Source organism: Hemiscyllium ocellatum, chromosome 32 (genome assembly GCF_020745735.1).
Source record: "Hemiscyllium ocellatum isolate sHemOce1 chromosome 32, sHemOce1.pat.X.cur, whole genome shotgun sequence".
NCBI classification, from domain to species: Eukaryota; Metazoa; Chordata; class Chondrichthyes; order Orectolobiformes; family Hemiscylliidae; genus Hemiscyllium; species Hemiscyllium ocellatum.
Window position 1 is genome coordinate 25,869,937 of NC_083432.1, and position 17,762 is coordinate 25,887,698.

Sequence of the window (17,762 nt, forward strand, 5' to 3'; positions counted from 1 at the left end):
TCTTTTGGAGCATAGTGGCCTGTTTCAACTCATGATCTCCTAAGCACATTTACATGAACTAGTACTATGGAAATACAAGTTGCTATTGGTCAGTAGGATGGTATAAATGACCCTTAAATTTATACTCACAAAATGATAATAAAGATGTTTCAAATGCAAACCAGTTGCCTTACACTGCATGAGGCCATACATTACAGCTTCAAGCTGTATCACTTACAGCTAGGATACTATTTAAAACCACCCATCAATTAATAATACAGAGATCAACCTTTAATAATTCCTACTCAAATACATGCCTTACATGTCGTAAGCAGCAACTTAAAAAACTAAAGAGGAACTTGGAAGATTATAGGTATTACATTATTTGAAGCAAGATGAGCAAGAGAGTGTTATTAATCAGCAGAGATACAATTCCCCTAATGAAGTCCTACCCTATTTCCATTATTTGAAAGCTAAATATTTGATTAAGCAACCAGCCCTGTAATCCACTAACATAATCCTAAATGCTTGAATGATCAGTTAAGTGTGGAATCTCATCTTCTGCAGCAGTGCCAAGAACATTATGTTCCACTAAGCAGCACACATCAGCCTCACCAGTGTTTGAAAAAGAAAATACGCAAATACAGGAAATTGATCTGCTTACACTGTTACACGAAGACTCCATTCTCTCAGACACCGCTGCAGAAACAGTAGTCAGTGTGGTCAACAAGGATGGGGCACAAATGTCAATCTATTACGATTACTAAATGGACACGAGGACAACAAACCTTGATAGGAAAGCTATTCTACAACAGAAGTCATTCATGTAATTTTGATGCCTGTCATTTCTACAAAAATGGCTATCTTGAGCAAGCATCCCATCAGCCTCCAGTGCACCATTCAGATTCCATGCAAGATACTCCCGGAATTATATCCATTTTAATTCTGGGGTCTAAGGGTCAGTAACACGGAATAGGAAATTACCTGTACTGCTCTTTTCACTCAAAAAGTTTGTTGCTTAAAGAAAAAATTTAAAAATTATCCAAAGAAAACTTAGAAATTTGTCCCTTTGACTTTTTCAATGCTGATGTCTTCGATGTTAGACCTCACTGTCAAACTCTACAAACTATATTAAACTCATAGTCACAGCTTATATGAACACTAAGTCAATGCCCACGCTTTCAGGTGTGACTTAGATCTTGAATCAATAACTTCAATGAAAATTAAGATATTCAAGAGACAATGCAATGCATAAATTTAATCATGCTGTGCAATATTTAAATTTTCAATTTTTAGATTAAAATCTTTATTTTGTACGGTCAAACTCTAGACCAACAGGTATTAGGAATTTGTCATTCAGAACTGTTTTATAATCAAACATAATTATTGAAACCGGCTACTGGGAATAGAATACAGAGATGCTACAAAACTTATTCTGCTTATGAAAAATAAGCCTGTACAGTATCCAAATTATCAGACTAAGTTCTCTATTTAGTATTGCACACATATGCAATACATCTGTTATGGTACACACTTGCATAAGACATTGCAAAATTACCTTCACAAGCACCTTCTTCTTGTCCATTGCTCTCACCACTTCCCCTACATAAGATCCCTGCTCCTGTAACAGCTGTAGTTCTTCCCGTAGCATGCGTACTGTAAGAAACATTTACAATTACATTCATGCAAGTTTCAGTATTATTTAAGGTCAGATCATAAAATGGTATCATCCTACAGACCACCCAAAAATACTTTTCACAAAAATATATTAAATCAATCTCAGATTCAAACCAAAAAAAAAAGGACATGGTTACTCCTCCATTTCACATCATCTGAACCCAAGAAAATTATTTTCAGGACAATCCATAAACAAAGGAATTTATCCTTTTTTTTAAATTAAAAAAAAGATCGTGGCTTTTCTGAATAACTGTAGAACACATAACAGATTGCCCTATTGATCTGGTTGATTACCCACTTCAGAATTAGTGTATTCCAGTTAAACTAAAAGTCACTGAACCAAAACTAAATCCAAGATAAATACAAAAATTATCCAATTATATCAATACCCCTAGTTCCACATATATTCCTTTGGCCCATCAGGACTAACTACATTGGAGTAGGCAGCAAGTGGGTGGATGAAGTTGGGCATGAAAATTCATTTAACAGAAGTAATCAAATAAGTTACACAAAATGAGTTCTACCTGTATTACATTGTCATTTACCAAAACTAGTCGTACACTTGGTGTGATTTATAAAGTAAAGCAATAGCTAATGACAGACTTTTACTATCTGCAAATTAAGTTTTCAATTCTTTTACAGTAGTAAAAGCTTAGTTTACATATCACTGATCAGAGGTGTAGCATAATCCCAATTCAACACCTTACCCACAACATATTTGATTACCTTTAGCATTGAGCTCATTTCTTTGAGCCTGCAGACGTCGGAGGTTCTGACTTTTATCATTAACTATAAGCTGTGAGAAACAGAGAGAGAAAGAAAATATTAACCGAGAACATTTGAGCACAGTATTATTCATTTGGGGTGGTATCAATTCTCACACACGAGATGGGAGTGCCTAAGGAATCATTAAAATATTTAACCAATTCTCAATGTAAATAAATGTATACTGCAGCACTGAAAGGTTGATGACAGCATAAAAATCCAAAGTCAGTTGGTAAATTGAAGTTATTTCGTAATTTAGTTGGCAACTGATCTTGGACTCACATGATTGAAACTGCATGACTAGACAAGCAACAAAGTTTTTTTATTGATTTATGCTGGATATAGCGAGGGGCTTTGCCACTGTACCTCCAAACCAAGTTAGGAGCATCCCTCTTCAAAAAACATCAGTGTGAAGGAGCTGATGAAATTCATGTAAAATTAACATTTTCACTTCAATTAGTTCAAGCAAGAAGTTAGTTACTACAAATACAGATTAGCAATTTTCACTGTTTTGAGGTTTTGAGTTATTTATTTGAGTTGTTTCTCCCATTAAACTTCCCAAAGGTTTGTTTCTGGCATGGTCGGTCACCTGGAGTTCTTCAATTTTTGACAGATAATACTGGCGGAGGCCTGTCCCTCCTTTTCCTTCTTCCATGTCCATCTGAAATCAAAAACAGAATTACTAAAAAGTTGCTGCGACTACAATGATGCAGCAGACAGGAAGGTTTCGTAAGTTACTGAAATTACACGCTTATGGTCTGCAAACTTTTTAAAATAGCATTTCATCAAAGCATCTCAAAGTTTTTCACAGGTTATTTTTGAAGAGCAATGACTTGCTAGACAAAACAGCAAATTAACTACCAGGAACAAACGGTACAGACGGCAAAAACTGTTAAGCACCCTAATTTAAAATTTTGAATCGGGATTCAATCAGACTCCAAATAGCTCAGGATTAGAGATAGAAGAGTTCAACACTTTGCATTTTATAATTATTGCTCCTGTATTGTTAAAGAAGAAATTATATGCATGAGCATCTCAAACCAGAAACAAAACCTTAAAATTTGTCTACAGTCAACTGCAATACAGTAAGCAGAGCTACACATACATGAAAACCTAACATCAAAATCATTAAATTGCCAATGTAATGCTTTACAAATTAAAGCATAGGATTGAATTTGAAGGGCCACAAATTGCAACTTTCACCATACTTCCTAGGTGGTGCAAGTATCCTGATTTTACACACTGCCCTACAGTTAACATTGTTCTCATCTGGTCAGGAAACACAGGACTGGGTGTAAGGTTGGTTTCACTGTTGACTGAAGTCAACGATATTGGGCAGAACAAAATCAGCACAGCACTTGATCACATGGATCACCCTTTCAGCAATTTGGGTAAAATTTTCCCCAAACTGTAACCCTCACATTTTCAGTTAATATTAGGCAATATATCTAAACAGATAGATATTGAGCTAAATAATCAACTGCAGGTATTTGAGGTCGTGAAAAATTTCTCTGCCACTCATTCCAAAATAGCATTTTATAAAATTCTGGGAACGGGGAGTTAAGCAAAAGCACCTTTAAAATATAAACTAATTCAGGCACGACCAAGAAAAACTCATTTAGACTGCAAGAAAGAGCCGTCCCTGTTTGCAAGAACCTGAATTTACAATGGTTATGAAATCAATGAAACAAGTATTTTCAACATCCAAACTTACCCTCATCGTGTTGGAAATAGATTCTTTTCGTTAATATAACAATTTGCTGGCACTTGCTGAGCTGTTAAGCCGGCAAAACAATACCTGCAGAAGCAAAAGGACAAGATGTCATTTGGTTTAACCTTAAAAAGTGCATGATCCTAAATCCATGATCAATTTGAAATTTTTTAACAGAATCTTGTATAGGAGCAATGCACTAATTTTGGCAATTTACAAAATGGAGAATGTAGAACCAAAACAAATTTTAAATGATTTTGTAAATCAAAAGAAGAATCAGGATTTTAAAATTACTCCTCCATCCCAACCACCCAAAAGATAGATGCAGCATCACCAAATGAAATACCATTGTCGAGATGTCTTGAATCAACTTCTACCTTGATATACAGATGCTTTTCAAATCCTAACAGCTGTAATTTTATCAAGGTCAAAAGTGAAGCTAAAACTTTCAAATTCAGACATTCTGAAGTCCTGTTTAGATCACGGAGGAACACTAAAAATAAAAACAGTTACCTTGCAGCCCACTAGCTTAGCACATGGAACAGAGAAGTTATGAACCACAACACAGTCTATCCAATGGCAGCATTACCAATGTTGATAATCCCCCTACTAATTTATAGAATAATATTTCTTCAAATTAGATAGTTATACAGCAAATTCAAGCCAAACATTCAAATGATGAGAAAGACTAGCAAATATCTAGAATAACCTAGGTATTACACTTAATTACTTAAAGCAATGTAAGTCAGAAATTAAGACTGTCCCCAATCAGAATTCCCTACAATAACTCTCCCAAAACATCACAACATATATACAGTAACCAGTTTCTACAGATCAATAAGTCACAGATTCAATTCTTCAGCTGTTGAGTTAGGCTCTTTCAGTAGGAGTGTAATTGATCTCCACACATTTGAGCGGAAAAGGGAGACATAGTCACAACTCTCAATTATCCAATGTCTCTTGCTGACGATGAGACTAGCCTTGGTTACAATGGTCCAGAGTTAAACAGTCTCCTCAAATTGTCAACTCATGTTCACTTATGAAAACTAGTCTTTTGTCCACGGCGTAGGCTAGTTACTAGATTGTGTCACATGATGCAGTTTAACAAGAGTGAAAATGGGTGAAATAAAACCCACAAACATTCAATAACATTTATGATTGAATGACCATGCTATTTTACAAATTTCCACCTGACCTATTAGTTAACCATGTAACTGCTTCCAATAATTTAATTGTTTCACATGTTTTGGCTGGAAACATTACAGTATGCAGGGCATTCACAAGGTTAACACTGTTGTGGCTCTAAAGACTAACCACGACTGGATATAGTGGTACAACATATACCTTTGTATGTTGTAAACTGTTGTACATTTTGATTAAATACCTGGTCAATAAGAAAGGCACAAATGTCTCTGCTACTAAAAGCCTCCGACAGTCACAAAACTCTGTTGTTTAAACTGCCTGTCTCCATCTCGAATGGTACAGCACCTCCACACTCAACTCCCTCAAAACCACAACCAAAACAGGATTTGTGAACAAAATCTTCAGAAAATCAACTTCTATAAAAATCTACTTGAAATATTAAGTTTCTTTTCAACTCTTCAATCGCATTCCAAAAAAAGCACTTCAAACACTCTTTGATCTCACAATGTCACTGAACATTTACCAACTGCAAGAAAACAATAGTATTGAGAGTTATTTGGTCAGCAAATCCACAATGAATAATGTCTCTTTTAAGAAATCAAACATAACATGCAATTGCTGTAATTTACATTCAAGAAAAGTAAATCTGATAAGTTGGGAGCAAAAGTAATTCACAATTAAGGGAATTTAATTCACTCCGAAAAATGGTTTAAGTGTCAGTGCAAACTTAGCCAGGTTTACAGTGGAACTACTATAAGGATTCTGCAAGAGTACTGACCCCTACTGGGAGTTAATAGCACTAACTAAATTTTCCACAATAAAAAGAAAGTTCCTCGATTCTGTTTCTCTCCACACTCTGACTTTACACTCTAACAACTCGAGTATAGCAATTTCCAATATTTTTACACGGCCACTCATTTTAGAACAAAAAAATCAAAATGCAAAGTTGGCAACAGTTCTTATCAGATGAGCAGAAAATATGGGGCCATGGTAGCAATACTACAATCAAACAACACACAGGAATTGTTTTTGTTAGTTTGTATCGGCCTACCTCAGACACTGGGTGGGTGGGGATAAAGCACTGGCAATGTGAAAGGCTGGATTACCTGCTTGTTAGTGTGTGCACACTGAAAGATTTGAACCATTCACTTACCATGGCGGCATAATGTAACTCAACTTATTTGGGGGAAATCTCAAGCTAGGCACATATACACAAAATCACTGCTATTGCAAAGTGCAGTGTTGCCTATTTATTAACTGTTCATAATGTTTAAGGTTCCAACATCCATGTCATGATATCCTTTGCTTTTGGCCTGAAGCTAAAATGAAAATTGACACTAACCCCAACGCTGCTTTCATTACTCTCCAGGTGAATCTGACAAAACTGCAAAGAACTTGCCAGGAAGGTGCTCATACCATCTTTCCACATCTTTCAAATGTGATTGGAGCATCTCTAAGTAGTGCACAGTTGGGCACAGGACAGACAGGCTATCAGTTGCTATGACATAACATCAGGTCCAAGATTAACTTGTTAAATAATCTGTACTACAGTTAGGCCTGAATTATAATATTTAGTGAAATTGCTCTACCTCCTCTACTACAGCTCTGCTGACAATGAGAAGCATCATGATTTTGTTTTTGAAAACAGAATAACTGGTTAGAATTTACAATGCAGCACATGATGGCACAGTAATTCAGTTTGACATGCTCCGTTCAAAAGGTAATTGGATATATACTTGGAAGAAAACAATCTTACTGGAATTCAACGGTTGTTCTTTGAAAGAACTAACACAGATCCTGTGGTCCAAATGATTTCCTTCAATCTTGCCTTTTGATTCCATGCTGTCAAATTACAACTTGATAAATACAGTGCCAGGGAACAGCAATAGATGTGGTGAAAGGATCTTTATCACTATTTCCCTAGAGCATGGCAACATCCAGATGCACTAAGCCACCACTTTATTATCTAAAACTTGGTGACTAGTTCAACTTAAGTCTGTTGATAAGTCAAGTCAAGAATAAGCTTTCTTATGAAAGTATAACTTTGGACTCTGCAGACATGTAGGAGAAAGTGAGGACTGCAGATACTGGAAGTCAGAGTCAAAATGTGTAGTGCTGGAAAAGCACAGCCAGTCAGGCAGCATCCAAGGAGCAAGACAGTCAACGTTTCAAGCATGAGCTCTTCATCAGCAAACATTTTGTGTGTGAAAATATTTCAGTGCTGATAAAAGTAATGGGACTATTTCCAAGCCTAAATGAAAGGTAGCACTGGCTGTTACGGCGAAAAAAGGTGTCTTAAGTGTAATCCCATCAAAACATCAATGACAAGGGTTCACCATTCATTAACCTTGCAAACAAATCTACGAACAGAATTACAGCAACCTGTTCAGAGATGTTATTACATAGGTGGGAATGAAAACCAGGCTTCCTGGTTCAGAGTAATAACAGCATGGTAGAGTGGTTAGAATTGCTGCCTCACAGCACCAGTGACCTGGGTTCAATTCCAGCCTTGGGTGACTGTGTGTGGAGTTTATACGCTTTCCCTGTGTCTGCGTTAGTTTTCTCTAAGTGATTCAGTTTCCTCACACAATCCAAAAGGTGGGCAGGTGAGGCAGATTGGCCCACATTAAAAAAAAACATACGCAGGGTTACAAGGGTGGGCTACTTTACTCTGATCTCCAGCATCTGCAGTCCTCACTTTGTCCTGGGTTGTGTCTTGGTCTTGCTCTGTAGATCAGTGCAGATTTGACAGGCTGAATGGCTTGTTTCTGCATTGTAAGAATTCCATGATTCTATGACCTGATTTGTTTTTACATTATTTAGACTATTTTAATAATCAACACCTTCAGAGATGTCATTATACACCTCTGGAGCAGGTGGGCCCTGAACCTGGGCCTCCTAATCTAGTGGTAGGGACACTATCACTGCACTATAATAAGGCTTCAAAACAACCTATTCAGATATATTATGATATATATCTGGATCTGGTGGGACTTGAACTGAAGACTTTCCTGACATGAGGTGGGGACATACAGATGTTACAATTGAGACAGAACAAATAGAATGGTGAGCTATACTGATTAACCAACAGAATATAAGGCAGAGGATAAGACCATAAGACATAAGAGCAGAAATTATACTATTCAGCCCATCAAGTCTGCTCCACAATTCAATCACAGCTGGTAAGTTTCTCAACCACTTTCTCCCCGTAACCAGTGATCCCCTTTACAATCAAGGACCAATCTATCTTTGGCTTAAGCATACTCAGTGGCCTGACCTCCACAGCATTCTGTGGCAATGAATTCCAGAGATTCACCACTCTCTGGCTGAAGCCGTTTCTCCTTATCTCTATTGTAAGGTGTTCCTTTTACTCTAAGGCTATGCCCACAGGTCCTAGTCTCTATTACCAATGGAAACATTTTCCCAACAGCTACTCAGTCCAGGCAATTTAGTATTCTGGAAGTTTCTATTAGATACTCCCCTCATCCTTCTAAACTCCATTTAGTATACAGTCAGCGTCCTCAAACCTTCCTCATATGTTCATTCCTGGGACAATTCTCATGAACTCCTCTGCACACGGTCCAGAGCCAGTACATCCTTCTTGCTATATAGGGCCCAAAACTGTGCAGAGTATTCCAAATGTGGCCTGACCAGAGCCTAACGGAGTCTCAGGAGTACATCCCTGTTTTTATATTTGAGTCTTCTGAAAATAAATGCCATCATTGCATTTACCTTCCTAAACACTGACTCGACCTGCAAATTTACCTTGAGAGAATCCTGAACTAGAATTCCTAAGTCTCTTTGCACTTCAGACTTGTGAATTTTCTCCCCATTTAGAAAATAGTCTATGCCTCAATTCTTCCTCCCAAAGTACATGACCTCACACTTTCCCACGTTGTACTCCACCTTCTACTTCATTGCCCACTGTGCTAACCTGCCCAAATCATTCTGCAGCCTCCCCATCTCCTCAATGCTACCTAAACCTTTATCTACTTTTGTAACATCTGCAAACTTAGCCTGAATGCCCTCAGTTCCTTTATCTAGATCGTTAATGCAGAAGGTCAAAAGGTGTAGTCCCAATACTGAGCCTTGCACCGGCTGCCATCCTGATAAGGACCTTTTTATCCCCACTCTCTGCTTTCTGTCAGATAGCCAGGTTTCTATCCATCTAGCACCTTGCCTTTAATACCATGGGCCCTTACCTTACTCGGTAGCTTCCTGTGTGACAACTTGTCAAAGACCTTCTTGAAGCCAGGTAGATAACATTGATTGGCTCGCCTTGGTCTAACCTGCTTGTTAGTTCCTCAGAGAATTCTAGCAGATTTGTCAGGCATGACCACCCCTTGATGAAACCATGCTGAATGGGTGCCCTATTTTACCATACACTTCCAGAAATCTCATCCTACACAATGGATTCCAGAATCTTACCCACGACCAAGATCAGGCTAATTGGTCTGCAACTTTCCATCTTCTGCTTTATTCCCTTTTTAAACAAGTGTTACATTAGTGATTTTCTAGTCCCCAGGACTCTTCCTGAATTTAGTGATTCCTGAAAGATTACTATTAATGCCTCCACTATCCTCTTCAGCTATATCCCTTAGAATTCTGGGGTGTCGTCCATCTGGTCCAGTTGATTTATCCACCTTTAGGCCATTCAATTTTTCTTGGACCTTCTCCTTAGTGATGGTCACCATACTCAGCTCTGTCCCCTCACTCTCTTGACGTTTTGGGAAACTTCCTCAGTTCCTCAGCCATTTCTTTGTTCCCTACTATCTCTCCTGCATCATTTCCAATGTCCAATTTTGTCTCTTTAGATATCTAAAGAGCAAAAGAGAAACAGTTAGTCTTCCTTTACAATACTGGCTAGCTTACCCTCACATTTAATCTTGTCTCTCCTGATTTTTTTTTAATTGCCCTCTGTTGGTCTTTGTAAGCTTCCCAATCCTCTGGTTTCCCACTGTTCTTTACTACTTTATATGCTTTCTCCTTTGATTAGATGGTGTCCCTGCCTTCCCTAGTCAGGGATGATTGCCTCACCCTCCCAATAACATGCTTTTTTTCCCTCGGAATGAATCTGTGCAATGTCTCCCGAATTACTCCCAGAAACTCCTACCATTGCTGTTCCACTGTGTATCCTGCGAGGTCCCTCTCCCGGTCAATTCTATCCAACTCCTCACACATGCCTCTGTGGTTGCCTTAATTTAGCTGAAATACCATTACCTCTGATTCTCTTTTTTCTCTCTCAAATTGCAGGGTAAATTTGATCATGTTATGATCGCTGCTTCCTAAGGGTTCCTTCACTTTAAGCTCCCTAATCAAATATGCCTTATTGCACAACACTAAATTCAGTATTGCCTGTTCCCTAGTGGGATCCATCACAAGTTTTTCTAAAAAGCCATCTTGCAAACATTCCACAAATTCATTTTCTTGCAAACCACTACCAACCTGATTTTCCCCATCCACCGACATATTGAAATCCCCCATGATCACTGTAACTTTGCCTTTCCTATCTCCCCTGGTGTATAGTGTACCCCAGCTCCTGACTACTGTTTGGAGTACATGACTCTAATTATGGGTTCTTCTACCCTTGCAGTCCTCAATTCTACCCACACAGATTCTACATCATCTGACCCTACTTTGTTTCTTACTATTGATTTAATGGCATTTCTTAGTAATCAAGGAACCCAAGCCCCGCTGCCCACCTGCCTATCTTTTCGATAGGATGTATATCCTTCAACATTGAGCTCCCACTCCTGATCTCCTTACAGCTACATCTCAGTGATGCCCACCATGTCACACCTGCCAATTTTGATCTGAGTGACAAGCTCATTTACCTTATTCCTTATACTGTATATATTCAGATATAACATCTTCAGTCTTGTATTAATCATCCCTCTTCTCAGTGTCATTCATTTGCTCAATATACTTGAAGTTTGATTGCTAACCATGTCCTATTTGTGTCTGTACTGGAGATATTAACTTCTCCTGAGTTGTGCACTCTTAGCTCCTCTTTTAATTCTGGTTTTCTAATTTCCCAGATAAGTGAACCCTCCCCCCACTACTTAAAGCTCTGTCTACAGCTCTGGTTATGCAATTGTCTTGGACTCTGGTCCCAGCACGGTTCAGATGAAGACTGTCCATCAGAACAGGTTCCTTCATCCCCAGTACTGGTGCCAGTGACACATGAATTCGAACCCATTCTTTCACAATCTTTGAGCTACACACCTACCTGCTTAATCTTATTGACCCTGCGCCAATTAGGTCATGGCTCAGGTAGTAATCCACAGATTACTAACTTTTTGGTTTTGCTTTTAAATTTAGCTCCTTCCCTTAGCAGAACCACTGCCCTAGTTTTACCTGTATCATTGGTACCTACGTGGACCACGACCACTGGATCTTTACTTCAAGTTCTTCTGCAGCCCAGATGAGATATCCCAAACCACAGCACCAGGCAATCAACACAACCTTCAGGACTCTCGATCGTGGTCACAGAGAACCTAAGTATGACCCTAAGTATATTCTCCAAAATTACATTTCTCTTCTCTCCCCCCATTTGAATGGCTCCCTGCACCACGGTGCTGTGGTCCGTCAGCTCATCCTCCCTGCATTCCCCACTCCCATCCACACAGGGAGCAATATTCTTCAGTCTGCTGGGCAAGGATAAGGGCTGAGACTCCTGCAACTCTCCCTCCTGGATCCCTCCACCTGCCTCACTCACAGCCACACCCTGCTGTTCATGACCACTAGCCGAGTTAGAGTTAGTCTAATGGGTCTGACTGACATGCTACGTCCATCTAAAATGTAGCGGAGTCATGCACTGAGCACTTTGCCTAGTTTGGTACCCAAGACACAAGAACTTCCCTGGAGTCAGGGAAGAGAAGACGAATGAAGCTGAACTCAAGCAACATGAAGAAACTTGGCTAAAAGTACTGCAGACTTTGGAGATCTGAAATAAAAATACAAACAGATTTGTTTTTAAAAATGGCATCTAACACTTCACCTATGACAGATGTTAAAGTAATGGTCTGTCGTGTCCCACTTTCTATCCCTTTGTGAATACAAGGTTACATTCACTATCTTCCATTCAAATGGAACACTCCCAGATCCATAGAATTTTGCAAAATTAGAATGAAATATCAATTACTTCAATAGTAACTTTTGTATGAGCCTGGGATGAATTCTAGCAGGACCCAGATACTTGTCAGGATGCAGCTCCAATGATTTGGACAGTATCACTTCACTGGACAGAGTCATCTAGCATAGAAAGAGACTCATCGGTCCAACCAGAATCCCAAACTAAACGAGTCCTACCTGCCTGCTCAATTGTCTTACCTCCTCCCATTTCTGGGATTTTAACAGCATTCCATGTTCTGCAAGACCAACACTTACTTTGTTAACTCTTTTCCTTCTTAAGTATCTACCAAAAATCTTACCATCCATGGGACAACTTTTTCACACAGAGAGTGGTACATGTATGGAATGAACTGCCAGAGGAAGTGGTGGAGGTGGGTACACCTACAACACTTAAAAGGCATCTGAATGGATATTTGAATAGGAAGGGTTTAGAGGGATATGGGCCAGATGCTGGCTGGTGGGACTAGATTGGGTCGGGATATCTGAATGGAATGGACGACTTGGACTGAAGGGTCAGTTTCCGTGCTGTACATCTTTATGACTAAGTCTATTCTTACATTTCTAGCCAGCTCTCTCTTGCACTCAAACATGATTAAGGAAAATAGTCACTCTGCTGCATTTCGTATGCTGTCCAAACTTCCACTGCCCACTCCTACCCCCGCTCAAACTGGATGTAGGATTCAATTTTATTATGATGACTGCAATCAAATGGCATCTGCACAATCAGAGTGCGAATTAATCCCATCTCCTTGCTTATACCCGATCTTGTACAGCCTGCTCTCTGATTGTAAAACATGCTTAAAACTATTCTGCAAACCATAAGGGAACTCCTGTTTTGGTACTTTCTCCCCATCCGATTTCTAAGATCTATATGTGCATTAAAATCCCCTATGTTTATAGCTGCACATTTCTGACAAGCTCTCATGATTTCTCACTTTCTTTGCTCCATCCTCCTGTGGGTTACTGTTCAGGGGTCTATATACACTCCCACAAGTGCCTTCTCGTCTTTACATTTGTCATCTTGGCCCAATCAACTTCTTGGTTTCCTAAATTTAGGTCATCCCTCACTGTTAATAAAAATATTTATGCAACAGAGACATCACTCGAATTTTTTTCTATATTCTTGACCTTCCTGAACATCCTACAGCTTTCAACATTCAGGTCGCAATCTATGTCATCCCACTACTGTATCTGCATAATGGCCATCGTGTCGTACTTATTTTGCTTACCTGGATTTGTTTTCAGAGTTTTTTCAGTCCATTTACATTTACATGCGTAATCTTTATTCCTTCCTTTTATGACCAACTTATCGTTGCCCACCTTAATTGCTATGTCTCTTGCCTTGTGTCTACTTTATAGTTTATCATATCTTGTTAAATTCGATCCCTTGCCCCATGACTTAGTTAAAAACCCTCTCCACTTGCCTAATCATGTGGCATGCTGCAGCACTGGATGACAATAGTTTAGGTGCAGCTGGTCTTAACAGTATAGATTAGGAGAAAGTGAGGACTGCAGATGCTGGAGATCAGAGTTGAAAAATGTGGCCCTGGAAAAGCACAGTAAGTCAGGCAACACAGTAAGGGCGGAGGAGCGGGAAATGGAGGAGATGCGGTGGAGAGCATCGTCAACTACGCCTGAGGGGAAATTGAAGTCTTTAAAGAAGGAGGCCATCTGGGTTGTTCTGCATTGGAATTGGTCCTCCTGGGAGCAGATGTCGGCAGAGGCGAAGGAATTGGGAATATTGGCGAAGGCAAAGTAATTGGAAAACAAGCTCAGAAAACCTCAAACTTTTTGGACAATTGCAAACACCGAGGCTCCTGCATGCTGGACCAATCAATACGTTCAGTTTAAAAAAAACCAAAGAACTGTGGATACTGGAAAGCAGAAGAAAACCAGAAATTGATGGAAAAACTCAGGTCTGCCAGCATTGGAGAAGAAAAACAGGAAACATTTCAGGTCCCGTCACCCTTCTTCAGTTATCTAGGGAATGGCATTAAATTCTGACTTTGTCTACATCCCATCAATAAATTTGTTTTAAAAAAAAACAAGGAACGTATTTTGACATAATTTAGTGTAGCACCCAAATATTGCCTGACAACACACACACAGTTATCTTTGTTAAAGGCTGAAAATGGATAGGAACTCAACTTATGACAACATGTCAAGTATCTCTGAACCTTTCTTCTGCAAATAAATGGTTTGTTAAGTGTAATAGCAATTCCAAATGTGAAAAGGGCGAATGACAGGGACCATCCATAGTTACACAAACAGGGCATCAAGTCCAGTTAATCCTGTTCGGCAAAGCAGGATGGGGCTGGAGATCCTAGAAAGCCAACTTTACCCTTATCTCAATAGAGAAACCGATCTCTGATGCTGAATCACAATTTCAACCACAAAGAAAACATAAAACTGCAGCAAATGTGTGAACAACTCGAGCATGTTGGAACCGTGCTCTGAAGGAAGGAGCCTGTAGGTGAGTAGGGGAGGTTAACCCAGGGGAGAAAGCTCTGGGATCCAGCGGCCTGCACACACACTGACTGGGGAATCTGTCATCATTCACACCGGCCTTTCCGAAATAGTGGATCAAGCCTCCGGCCCACGGGATGAGGGGGTGTCCGGGGCCCAGCAGCCGGCAAACCCCCGGGATGAGGGGGGCCCGGGGCCTAGCAGCCGGTAAACCCCCGGGATGAGGGGTGTCCGGGGCCCAGCAGCCGGTAAACCCCCGGGATGAGGGGTGTCCGGGGCCCAGCAGCCGGTAAACCCCCGGGATGAGGGGTGTCCGGGGCCTAGCAGCCGGTAAACCCCCGGGATGAGGGGGTGTCCGGGGCCCAGCAGCCGGCAAACCCCCGGGATGAGGGGTGTCCGGGGCCCAGCAGCCGGTAAACCCCCGGGATGAGGGGGGGGGCCGGGGCCCAGCAGCCGGTACACCCCCGGGATGAGGGGGGGCCCGGGGCCTAGCAGCCGGTAAACCCCCGGGATGAGGGGGGCCCGGGGCCTAGCAGCCGGTAAACCCCCGGGATGAGGGGGGGCCGGGGCCCAGCAGCCGGTACACCCCCGGGATGAGGGGGGCCCGGGGCCTAGCAGCCGGTAAACCCCCGGGATGAGGGGGGCCCGGGGCCTAGCAGCCGGTACACCCCCGGGATGAGGGGGGCCCGGGGCCTAGCAGCCGGTAAACCCCCGGGATGAGGGGGGTCCGGGGCCCAGCAGCCGGTAAACCCCGGCCAGGCCTCAGGCCTCGAGTGCCAGTCATGGCCGGGGTAAAGTGCCGCCAGCAGCGCTCAAACCCCGTCCCCGTCCCCCGACACACCCGGGCCGTGTACAAACTCGGGCTCAAATACGGAGCTGACCCGGTACAACACTCACCCGAACCCGGCTCCCGGCCCCCGCCGCCGCCTCCGTGCGTCTCCAAGCGAGACAACCTGTGACGGTGCTCACGTGTCTCACAGCAAAGACCTCCCTCAGAGCGGCCGCGCCTGGGAACACACCGGGACCGCGGACACCCCTGTACCTCACAGCGAGAGCGTGACTCCGCCGCCAGTCCAGCAGTGACCCCAAAGTGAAAACCTCTCCACCCACCTCTCCCCCTGACCCTCTCGGTGTAAGGGCCCAGAGCAGGGCTTGCACTTTAAAAATCACAATCAATTGTTTCCAGGTATCAGCAGTGCACTTTAAAGAGAGACCTTTGCCTTCCCTACTTCTGCTTCTTAAAACAAATGCAATCCCTACACTAGTTAAAGCTTAGCAGCCTTAAAATAATAATTAAAAAGGTCAGATTTTGGAATGCTCAACCGAACGTTTCACGTTGAGCTTGATAGACACTTATTAGCAAGGGGAAGTAACTGTAACACAACCAAATCAGAGACATGCTGCCTGAACTGCAGATTCTTCCAGCACCACTAATCCAAAACCTGGTTTCTAGCATCTGCAGTCATTGTTTTTATCTTGAAAATAAACTCCAGTCAACCATAAAGAGGGATAGATGCAATGGTTTTGAATCATCTTTATCAGTTGTTATTCGAAACTGATACCCCTGAATGTTGGCAAACCTTTTACAGAAGTCCAGCATTTTGTGACTTTACATTAGCCAGTAATTAATCAGATCTAGCATTTGCAATTTAATTTTTTAATACACAAACATGACACCCATCTTCTATTTAATTATGAGTGTTCTAAAACTGACTATTCACCAGTTGAGAAAAATTGTGCAAATGTAGTAACTATTTTTTGAAATAAAGGTACGATTTTTTTGGAAAAAGGAGTGTACATGCAAAATATTAACGAGTGTTAATTATATGTTGAAAGGTACAGCAATAATTATTTGTTCCTTGCCAAGTTAGTTTAGATCGGATATCGTCCACAGGATTACACGGTGGCAAATTAAGTTCATTTTATAGTAACGGCAGAATCCCAGCACAAGTTAGGCTAACGACAAACTGTTCAGTCAGCCTCTATTAAGGTTCAGAATATCTTGGTATGCAAAGAAAGGACTTTGAACAGTCAAAGAGAAAGATGCAGGGCAAAGCTCCATCTGAGTTGCATAGTAAGAGAAAAAGCCAAACTGTTGCAGGGCAAGAAATTGTCTGAACTAATCTGCTTTGCAGTCAGTGTCATGAATGGCCTACTGCTTTGGGGGAAAAACACAAGGAGAATTTATTTTGAGAAGTGACTAGAAATAGAATGCAGATTTAGAATTGGATGCCTCTATCATAAGCTTCTTGTGCCAGATTATAAGCCTGTGATCCTTGTGTGGTTAATTGGAATACTCAGAGTTCAGATGGCTAGATCAGTACATTCAGATCAGGTTAAAACAATTCAAGTAAATGCTGATGAAACTCAGCAACTACAACACTGGAAACTACTTCTTTATAATTATAAAGATGTAAAATTGCAGTAATTAGTTTCTAATATTATTGCCATGAAGAACAAACTTGAAGAACATTGAGAAACTCAGCAGGTCTAGCAGTATCAATGAAGAAAAAAACAAGATGAACTATGAGTCTAGTATGACTTCTTTAGAACTGAAACAAGTTGCAAATTTTTTTCTTGTTTAATACTTTTAACAGAGGAGCAAGGCAGGTGGGATACAAGTACAGTGCAAGAGACAAAGGAGTTGTTAATGATGGTGAAAGAGAAAAGGAAATATAAAATGTGTGAAAGAGTCCTCTCTTTGACCAAACAAGAAAGTTAGAAGGGGTTTGGGAGAGAAGAATGTAAGACAAAAGGGAAACCAGGCAACAGTGGTATTTTCTGAAGTTGTAGAATTCAATGTTACGACCTTGAGGGTGTAAAGTACCTAAGCAGAAAATGAATTGCTTTTCCAGCTTACATTGTGCTTTGTTGGAACATTGGCCTA

General features: G+C 40.9%; 1 protein-coding gene across 1 annotated transcript in view; it reads right to left on the reverse strand.

Moving 5' to 3' along the window:
• psmc5 (proteasome 26S subunit, ATPase 5) overlaps window positions 1-15,931 on the reverse strand; it is a 33,787-nt gene extending 17,856 nt beyond the window's left edge. The window contains exons 1-5 of the mRNA XM_060848902.1: window positions 15,773-15,931; window positions 4,136-4,219; window positions 3,011-3,082; window positions 2,383-2,452; window positions 1,538-1,635 (exon numbers count right to left, since the gene is read on the reverse strand). Coding sequence (XP_060704885.1) covers window positions 1,538-1,635; window positions 2,383-2,452; window positions 3,011-3,082; window positions 4,136-4,141 — 246 coding nt within the window. The 5' untranslated portion in view covers window positions 4,142-4,219; window positions 15,773-15,931. The remainder of the gene's footprint in view (window positions 1-1,537; window positions 1,636-2,382; window positions 2,453-3,010; window positions 3,083-4,135; window positions 4,220-15,772) is intronic.
• Window positions 15,932-17,762: the final 1,831 nt, after the last annotated feature.